This window comes from Scatophagus argus, chromosome 20 (assembly GCF_020382885.2).
Source record: "Scatophagus argus isolate fScaArg1 chromosome 20, fScaArg1.pri, whole genome shotgun sequence".
Lineage (NCBI taxonomy): Eukaryota > Metazoa > Chordata > Actinopteri > Scatophagidae > Scatophagus > Scatophagus argus.
The window spans coordinates 11617256-11628014 of NC_058512.1; the positions used below are offsets into that span (position 1 = coordinate 11617256).

The window sequence follows — 10759 nt, forward strand, 5'->3', positions numbered from 1 at the left end:
CAGCGATGAGTCTGGGTATTTCACACTGATGGAAAGCGTGGATACGACAGCTTACTGAGCGTACTGTGTGTACTGTTCTCTCTTAGGAACAATTTCTCAGCTTATGTAACTTATGTACAAATTTAGGCAGCCTTAATACTATTTGTTGAAGTTGAAGTTCTCTTTGACTCGCCCACACACAGTGTAAGATGGATTAAAATGGCCCACACAATCTCACAACAAAAACATCTGTTGTGCGAGATGTGTATACAAAGTAAGTCAAGAAAGGAGATGGGTATCGCCTCAAGGTGGACGAAAAACCTGAAGCAAAACAAAAGTTAAAAAATAGAAAGTGGACTATTTTAATGCTCTTATTTGAGTCTTTGTTAAGAAAAACTTAATCCCCGAGCGCAGCTTTCAGAGCGAAGAGCTTGAGCGCTGAAAGAAAAGCGAGACGGGAGTTGGGATGAGCAGCAACTTGATGTTGCCCCGAGGAGTAAAATTGTCGAAAAATGCTGGTTCAACAGAGATGAAATTACAAAGACGAGATCTTTTACAAGACAAGAACTAAAACTTTTCCCCTTGCTGAAAATTTTAAATAACAATATTTTACATACAGCACAGTGTTGACCTGCTATCCATCTAATGGGAAAAATGCCAAGAACATACACTCATGCATACAGTATAAACTTCCATTTACTACTCTTGCCTTAACCTCAGTCTTGACTGTATGCTGTCCATGCTGTGGGTCTGTGATGATGATGATGATGATGATGCATTATCTACTTTACAGTCTGCATGGCTTCCTTTATTACTCACGCTAAACAGTAAAAGACAAGGCACTAATCGACATGGGTTTAGATTCAGGTTCAAAGTGATCGGATTTGGCTGTATGCTCCATCACAGACGACACTATGGGATCCTCTGTTTTAGACACAGCAATTGTCTGAACTTGGCATCAAGCCTTTCTTAGGCAAGACTGAGAAAAGCCCTGATAAAATAACCTTTATGATCTCATGGATTCAGTGTGCCCCATGCAGGGAGCTCCAGTCCTCTTATTAGCACAGGATGTGTGACAGCCTACTGTGAAAGAGGTCGATACAACGCCAAGGCGAATCCCTTCACATACATCTATAAGAGGGTATTGAAGAACGCACTGATTTCCTTTTCCCTGATCAGATGAATAAAGTTTGCTACACATTACAGTTTTTTAAAAAAATTTTTTGCTTTTTTTTGATCGTGCAGTGTGTGCCACTGCTCTGCCTCGCTGGACTGCAGAGCGGCGTTAAAATTCAGAGCAAGTATTGGGAGAAGACAGCACTTGCTCTCTCCAGGACGTTCAAGAGTAACCCACGAAAAGAGAGGAAAAAGCTGCCACTCCACGGCCACACACAACATGGTAGGGCTTCACAGAATAAGACACGTTCACCGGCGCAGGCAAGGCAGGAAAACTTCCGACCCCTCGTTCTTTAGAGTAGACAGAAAAGGTGGAAAACTTACCACCCCCGTGTCCAGCTGCTCGGTAGTGACAGAAGGAGCCGCTCCGATCAGAGGTAAAAACCACAATATGGGCACCAACAGCAGCATCTCCGGAGAAATATTCCTCATCCACTTGTAAACAACCAGAGAAGTCATGATGCCCTATGACAGGCTGATCCTGCAGGGCTCAGTCACCGACACCAACAGCCGCATCCACGGGGTAAATCACACGCCGACACTCCTGTATAATAAGTCTACCTCACTGTTGAGCGCAAACACATAAAACACATTAAAAACCGGTGCTGGTAAGAAACAAACAAAAAAAAACACCTGAGACCGTTAAAGCAGTTTATGTTCGGCCAAACTGCACGTGTAACTGTCACTTAAGTTGTCATGGTGAGAGATAAGCTGCGTGTTCTTGTCTTACAACACGTCCATCATCGGTAATGTCCCCGAAGCGAGGAGCGCGAGCACCACGTCGCGTCTCGAGCGCTGGATAATGAAAGCAGCTGCGCGCAGTTTCAGTCAGCAGAGATCAATCTAAAGCCAGCAACAATAACCTATTCAACTTCCGGACACCGTTCCCAAAATAAAACCCTCGCGTCTGGACTCTAAACCTTTCAGGGGCTGAAGTCCCTACATTTTAAAATATCTCGGATAAAGCGATAAAGGCTGCCAAATAATCTAATAAAAAATGACCAATGTGAAAGACATTAAAGTTACTTTATGCTGAAATGATTTATGGTAAATAATGAATAGTAATTTTCAGAGCTGTTGAATTTGTTTAGGCCATAATAGACCAATCATTTGCTCCTTTTCATTGTGTCATATCGCCATAAATCAAATACTGTATGTTGCTAGTTCTCAATAGGCTTATACACAATTATACAACATCACTCCAGGCTGTATTGACTTCTATTAATTTGCTTTTGAAACATTTTTTGTTTAAATGGTAAATTAAATCGAGCAAGATATAACCCAGAAATAAAAATATTTTGAGATTTAGACTGTAGTTCAAGAATTTTACACAGATTTGATAAGTTTGCTGTTTTAGATATAGATACTTAAATACTTAGAATACAATATATAATTTTATTGAGCATAATACTTAAACATAATAATTTAAAGAAGAGGAAAAAACTTTTAAGAGCCTTTTTATTACCCTATTTATTATTTTATTCTTTCATCTTTGTCTTTCCTCCTGTACTGTATAATATTTACATTTCCATGCTGAACTGCTGAACCGATCCTACTTCTTGGGTGCCCACTCGGATCCATCACCATGTTTTAGCTCGTACTTTTATTTTGAAGTTCAATTTTCAAATTTCCACTCCGCTACTTTTGAGATTTTTTCTGACTTTATTTAAACAGCTGTGACAAAATTTTAATTCATTTTTAGGCGCCTTTTATTTAATCTGTTTGCCCTTTAATCACGAGTCATCAAAAAGATAAAACAGTTCCTGTCCTAAAGAATGTAATTAAAAGATAGCCTACTTGTTACAGTTTGTTATGTAGGGGGATATAGGAAAATTGATGACCCAGTGATTAATAAGTGCGACTGCTGTCTAATAATTTTGGTGTCATGGTAATACTATTACTATTTCCTCCGGAGGCAAACAGTTTTGCTCAGTAGTTTTGTTCGGTGGATCTGACTCAGTGACGAGAATGATTGCCATGCCCAAGGTTAAATCCACATCATAAAATCCTCATTTAAAATAAATGAAGTCAAAGGCAGCCTGATGTCAATTAAAAGTCTAAAGTTTGAAAGTACTTCAGCAATAAGCAAATTTACATTTTATCGTCTCAGTTTGAAACTCGGGATGTCAATGTGATCTTATGACCAAAAAGATCCTTCAACTGGACCAGGTTCAATTCCCCAATATGGCAATTATCCACTTCCATGAAATGTCCTCAAGTCAGACTGAATTCTTATTAGTTTTGCAGTGCTGACCTGAACCCGACCCTGCACCAGCTTCCGGTGGACTGTGAATAAAAAAAAGAACATTTTCCAGGAGGCATTTTGAACACATAAAGCATTACTGTAATCACTTGAAAATCATCCCTAAGCCCTCCCCAACATCAAGGTGAATTATCAATTTAAATGCTGAATCATAATGCGTACACACACATATATACACAGACACACGCTCTCACCTCGGTGCCCACCCACATGCACGCACCCACATGCAAGCATCTTAACTACTCTGTGTCGACTTTGATAGACAGTCTCCTTAACCTTACTGCACTGTTACTAATGATTCACAGTTCTCCTTTATTACACCACAGCCTCGTGTCTCGACTGCAAAGAAACACATAATGAGTGCATGGGCACGAGCACCCACATACACAAATTAAGCTTATCCAGTTGATCTACGGCTGGAACTATTGAATTTCCATTTCAAATATTTTTCTATGTAATATTTAACAGTTATATCATTATTTTGCACCAGAAGGTTTGGAGAACTGGTGCTACATGATGTGGCTGTTTGTGCCATTAAAGTCTAGGAGCCCCAGAATGTGCTGGGAAACACTTGACACCCAATTAAATACTCATATTAGCAGAAGCTTGCTCCTTGAATTGCAGAAAGTGCACATGTGTATGAAATGCAAAGATTTTATACCCCTCATTACACTTTTTATCATATTTTAGAAAACATGACAGAAGTGCACTCAAACTGCTAAACTGCAGATCTATTTGGCATGAAAACATTATGGAGTGGCAGTTAATGAATAATACAATTTAATCAGTCCACTGTTTTATCTTAATAATTAGCAACATTCACTGGTTAATCCAAGAACATTTTATGATCAATCAGTCAATCAGTCACTCAATCAGTTAATCCACGAAAGGCAATACACACACGCATACTGCCTCAGCTGGTTCCATTTCTTATTCAGATCCATTACAGCAGTCATTCATCACTGGTCCAGAGGAGAAAGACGTGAAAAATATGCTCTTTTTTTTCTCAGCAGCATTAAACTCTGCTGTTGTAGCGCTGAAGGCTTAAAACTTCTCAACTTTACTGCTTCCAGTCCTACTCCAACTTGTTGTATGGCCACAACATTATGCTAATTATAGCATCTGAGTACTGTGTCTTACAGCATGGCTGCTGGCAAAAAAGCAAAAAAGAAGCTTAAGTCATTCAGTTTTATATTAACAGAAGGTTAAAATATCCATTTACTTATCCCAGTCTGCTCTGCACATTTTACCTGAAGTGCTTCACCCTCTTCAGACTATTCCCCAAAGAAATCTAGCTCAATTTCTTTGGTTAGAGCATATAATTATAGGAAAACCCATTGCCCAGTGCAGATGTGGACTGAATTGAGTTTGCTGGCTGCCATTGTAACACATGCATTTTAATATTTGTTGCAGCATTTCGTGCCAAGTTGGCTGCAGACCTCTTGCATCGGTGAGGGTAATATCCTGAGGATAAATGAGTATTGTCAAATATCTTTCTATCCCATCGAATCATGTCAGGTAGCATCATAGAGGAGCGATGTGAATGTTTTTGTGTAGCCTGCTGTAATGTTGTTTGATTATGGAGACAGTGTTTGGGATTGTAATTCAATAACATAATTCATACATAATGTATTTTGCATTCATACTGTCAGGCCTGCTTAATGGGCTTCGCCATTAGTCAAGTTAACATTGTGGTGCTAAAAACCATCATGGCATTCATTAATCTGTCTTAACTACTTTACATTGTTAATGTTACACTCGTACTTGTGATATAGTTCCAAATTAAATCTGTTTTTTGTTATACACACTGCATGATATTAGACATCATGACCAAAATTAAAATCCTTAACTGTTCTCCTGTTGTTGGTAGTTAATTACAATAATCTACAACAATGGCAGAACATTCAATTTCGTGGTTATGATGATGTCTCATCTGACCTGGTTGTATGAAACTACACGTGTGCAAAGCGTGGGTCTGTGGCGCCGAATGGGAAATTTACCCTTGTACCACCTGTGCACCCAATGGAAGGTACTTTCAAATAAACTGATTTGAATTTAAGATCTCAGATTTGGCTTTAAGATTTGGAGACTGTTCCAAATAAGAGGCTGTAACTGGTATCTTTCCCTTTTCAGAGAAGAGGAAACATTATCGATTGAGCCTACGTGTTAGGAGGTTACTAAATATAAGTTTTAAAGTATAAAAAAAAATACTGTTTTATTGATTGCAGGATATGTACAACTATTTTCAGTTTACCAAAACCACAACTACTGTCAGTGTTTTGACAGTATGTCAAACCCTGTACTTTGTGAAAAGTTTTACAGTAACTGTCATGAGCTCTGAAGCATCTCTTTTTGGGTGACTGTGGAGTAATTCACACACAGGCACTGATGCTTTGAGCTTTTACCTCAGTTTTGTGAGAAAATCTATCTTTTTTTTTTTTTTCAGTCAACGATTTGGCCAATAGAAGTGACTTACAATTTTTTTTTTGCCACATCTTAGAATAGAACAAATTTGTCTTTGGTCTCACTGAAGAAATAGCAAGTAAACATTATGTATGCTACTCTGAATACAGTATTAAACAATACAGTGCACATGTGTACATACTGTTTGAGGTCCTTTAGTATACGGGGAAAAATCTTCCCCCTTTGAACCATGCCATACACCGAGATGCTCCACAGTCGACTATAAACTCACCTCTGATCTCTTGGCATGAAAGAGCATGTCAGTCACATGTGAGTGCCATAAGGTTCAAAGCAAATAAACAATCATTTTGTTCGTTTGTTCTTTATTTATTTATGCAGATGAGACCGTGATGCTCACAGACCCTGATCCTCAAGTGTCTCAGCTTTTTTCAACTGTATTTTTCTCATGTTTCCGAGCGATGTTCACATTTACTCTAGTGCAGCAGTACAGGAAAAAACAACACATTATAGAAACAAAGAGTCTTTTTCAGTTGTTTAAATTGCCATTTTTCCCTCCTGTCCTCTATTGAAACAGCACAGGGCATTAGAAAAAAATTTAATTCTATCTATTCACTGCAGCATGCATTGGAAATAATGTAGGGAAACACCCTGGAGAGGTGAGTGGTTTATCGTGGGTTGAGAGAAATTCGGTTTTGACAAATGCAAATCCAGCATCTGTCACCCTAGGGACCACTTCTATTCTGCCAGTGTATTTATGGAAAACCTGCAGTTAAAAGTGCTTCTGACTCAACGATAGCAATGGATCTGTTACAATGTGACATAACGAAAGACCAGACACTAAGTCAGTATCTAATGATCACAGACTATTGTTGCATATGAGTTTATGCAGTTGTTTGACTTACAGTTGCTTATTTTCCATAGTGATAAAAACCGTTATGTTCAGAAAGAAAAGCTAGCATTATGCAAGGAGAGAAAAGTGCCTCTTCAGCATGTGGAGTACTGTACTCCTCTTAACACAAGTGCCTCATTTAAAAAAACCCTTCGAGAGCTGCGTTCTGCCGTGAGATTGCTTTACATGTGTTATAGCTTTGAGAGTCTGTGTTTATGTGTGTGTTGTAACAATAACATTCAACGTAGAGTGAACTGCTGTAGCTGCTCGACATCCATTACCATTATACTAATGCATCATCCTTATTCTTAACACCGTCATAAAAGCTATTGGTTATCCTTGTCTGCTGTAGGGTACCCATTTAAGTCCTACATGAGGGTCATTTTTAAAACCTTTCTTGTGGGATCAATAAAGTTTATGTTGGATTTTATAAACCTGTAAGGTTTTCTCATCACCCTAACACAATGACACTTTCATTAATAACTGCTCCTGTTCCAAAGATAAAGGACAGCCCAAATCGAAGCCAGAATCAAGGGGTGCCAGCACTTTGTCTGCTGAAATACAAATTTTTGTTTAGTTAGTCTGAAGACTCTTTATGTGGAATCTTAAGTAAATTAAAGAAATAATGAAACATTTCAAGACCTGCTCTTATTCACTCTCTTGCTGAGAGTGAGGTGAGAGGATCGATATTGCTTTTCTCATCACAAGAAAGCAAATTATCAGTTTATTTCTTAATTTTTCAAGCTATTCCTCTAGGTACTTGGAAGAAAACTCTCACACCTAATCTGTAAAGGAAAACTTCAAGACGTGCAACAGTTGTGAGATTACAAGATTTTGTATCCACAGAACAGGAAGTCTGAACTCCCACTTTGTCCTCTAAAGATGGGGTCTTTCACTGTCAGTGTTACAGCGGTCAAAGCAGAGAGGCAATCCCCACACCTGCTCTCGTCTTGTTACAGTGACTGCTCTAATAGAAAACGTGCTCTGTGTTAAGAACTTGTTCTTTTCATCGGTAGGACCTCAGCGTGAGCCATCAGTGAGAGTCATCAATGATTTAGATCAACAGCACTCTCCTCGCTCCTTCACAGGATCCGCAGATGCGCTGGTGCTATCATTCATCACTGAAACATTACCAATTCTCCTCCAGTTTCCTACGGCGGCACTGTAAGCCCTTTAGTCTCTCTCTCTCTGTTTCCCTATCAATGTCCAACATCATTTTATCAATCACACTCACTGCCTGATAAACCATTGTGCGCAGAGAAGTGTAATTAATGAGCTGTAATTAAAGGGATTTTTCATTTGAATAGGAATTTTGGTTTGATTCTTGTCAGACTCCACAGAATTCAGGTCACCACAGGGAATTTCCTTCTAATTTGCTTCTATGTAGAGTCAGGAAACATTTGGAGAGAGCAAAATGACATTTAACAAAGGTAGGACCTGAACTGGGGACATAAACGTTACTCACTGTGCATCTGTGTTTGCCCGTTCACACTTAAGTTAGTGAATTTTCGTCTTGCATTATTTGTGCAAATTTTGCTGCTGGATCATTTGTTTTTATTTGTTGTTTGTGCATGAGCTAACTAGCAATGGACCCCAGCTGACCTTGTCCGTAGGGGTGTGCCATTATGCTTGTGTTCAGTTCAGCCTCTGATTGAATGTCATTCTCCTGTCTCTCTTTTTTTCTTCTGTTATATGCCTCCTCTGTCTTGTTGCTACTTTTATGAAGAAGTTTCTTCATTATAGTATCCTGTATATTTTTTGTGTGAATTAAAACATTTTCAACTCAGATTTCAAGTAATCTTTGTTTAACCCTAGTGCAAATTTGCATTTAATAGCGTCTTACCGATCGACATGCTGTCTTTAAAATTCACTATGCATTTTGCCTGAACACACAGTAAATATGGCAGAAATTTATGATCATGGAGGAATGTTTTATTCTGTGTCTCATATGAATGCCTAATTTGTGCACTGACATGGTTACTCACACTTGGCATACTGGGTGTCTGTAGGTCCAGATAAGATGAGCCTTCAAGAGACGCCAGACTGCCTCAGTAATAATGAGAAGACAATGACCAATTACACACACTTTGTCTGGTGCCTTCCTGTTGAGAGTCTGTATGTATGACATACACTATAAAAATGAATGATTGTAATGTTACTTGAAGCTTGGTGTGGCTGCATCCATTTATACTTGCTGTGCCAAGATCTTCTTTGTCGACAAAATTGCACTGGTATTAAATTCAAATATTTAAGCAAGAACAACTGAGGCTCATCAATTATATTATTTTTCTAATCAAAGTGAAGATTAACTGAAGTACAAGTTTTTTCCATATGATATTTGTATTTGCTGCTAAAGAGCTTAACAGTACGACTGAATTCACATTTTGTTTCACTTCATTCATTCTGCCCACCTTAACAGATCAATAGCTAGTGAAAAAGAGTCAGCAAGTCATTTTTAGCTAACATGGAAGATGTGGTAGCAGTTTACCATACGTTAACAGGTCAGGTTAACAGTTATTATTTCTATATGTAGTCTCACAATAACTTGCAAAGCTCCATTAATATCATCCACACTTGTTGCCATTTCTGTGCCACCATTTTTCATGAATGTAGTTCAGTGTAGTTAGATGACTTACCCGCTCTTGGTTGACTGCGTTTTCGAATGGCTTAAACAGCTGTCAGTGGGCACAACACTGGGCCTATTTGAATTGCTGAACAGATGTGGGCGGCAATTCAGAGGTCTGGAACCATGACCAGAGAGACGTGAAAGATTTATGCATTAACCAAATACAGAGATGTTTGGGTTGTTTCCAACTTGCTTAATAAGTACAACATATATCTGAATTTAAAATACTCTTTTTGCGAAATACTGAATTTCAAGCAATCCATTTTTTTATGAAGTACTGAAATTTACTTTCTTATTTCAATTTTAAAATAGCACAAGAATTAAACTTAAGGTGCACAGACCTGAGTCAGCTAGATAGTCCCCCAGCTTCACTGTGACAGGATAAGTGGGAAGTGGTGGTTCAGCCTGACTTCCTGTACAGTGACTGTCAGATTTGTGTCTGGAATTAGAGATTGTTGCTTTCTCATCCTTTGCTGAGAAGCTTATAGGGTCCAGAGTGGCAACCCACGCCGGTGTGACCAGTTAAATATTTGGATTTAGTTCAGAGGATGAAGTTTTTGCCCTTGAAGCCTAAAGAGCTCCATTAGAGAGCTCTGACTTTCTGAAATGGAACATTAGTTATGCAGTGTGCCTCCAGTTCTCTGAGCACAGGTGGACCCCTGCAACCAACTTTCCTGCTGTTCCACTCCTAAAAGACTCCTGTAGGCTAATGCCCATTGACTGAGCATGTGTATGCAAATTTTTACCATGCAGAGATGAAGACACGACTGGCCAACCCTTAAGAGGGCCATAAGAGGGTGATTATAGAACTAATGTTGCAGTGTACACTTATATTTTGCTTTCATGACACGCATATTAATCACAGAATGCATTTCCATTTGTTGTTAGTGACAATAGTATGATTACACGCTTGATTAAATGTGTGGCTACAGCCCAGTTGCAGCACACTATAATAAAATTCGACATCCTGGCTGAAAGAGAGCTCCATGCAGACACTACCTCTGTAAAAAAGATGAATGTCTGAAGCTAAAATTTAGCATTTCCTTCTTCTCTGTTCCCTTGAGTCTGAATGAGTGCCAGCAGAAATGGGATACTTAAATGAGAGAGGTCAGGAGGGTGTGGATCTACAAGCTGTAGATACGCATCTCTCATCTTTTGAATAATAATCAGAGTCTAATATAGTTTTCTATGGGCACTTGTGTTCAAAGAATCTACGATAGTGATTGAGTCACCATACAAACAAAAGCAGACAAGCACAAAGAGTAAGTAATTCTAGTAAAATCTAGCAACAAACCAGTGGTTTCAAGAAATTGCAATTTGCATTACAAGAACTAACCAAAATCCACAAACTAGATCTTCTCCTCTGTATTTTAAATGCATTTTTACAAAAATAAATGAATAA

At 38.7% G+C, this 10759-nt stretch overlaps 1 protein-coding gene and 1 long non-coding RNA gene across 3 annotated transcripts in view; both read right to left on the reverse strand.

Moving 5' to 3' along the window:
• mmp17a (matrix metallopeptidase 17a) overlaps window positions 1–1977 on the reverse strand; it is a 70544-nt gene extending 68567 nt beyond the window's left edge. The window contains exons 1-2 of one of the 2 annotated variants that reach the window (XM_046375850.1): window positions 1886–1977; window positions 1480–1720 (exon numbers count right to left, since the gene is read on the reverse strand). In XM_046375850.1, coding sequence (XP_046231806.1) covers window positions 1480–1614 — 135 coding nt within the window. In that variant the 5' untranslated portion in view covers window positions 1615–1720; window positions 1886–1977. Of the gene's footprint in view, window positions 1–1479 lie in introns of both variants that reach the window. The other variant, XR_006841907.1, reaches the window with a different exon arrangement.
• A 1228-nt stretch (window positions 1978–3205) lies between these two features.
• On the reverse strand, window positions 3206–9472 carry LOC124052012. The gene is made up of 3 exons (XR_006841908.1): window positions 9368–9472; window positions 8717–8774; window positions 3206–3441 (listed from the first exon to the last, which is right to left on the reverse strand). It is a non-coding gene; the product is annotated as an uncharacterized LOC124052012 (long non-coding RNA).
• Between the last annotated feature and the right edge of the window lie 1287 nt (window positions 9473–10759).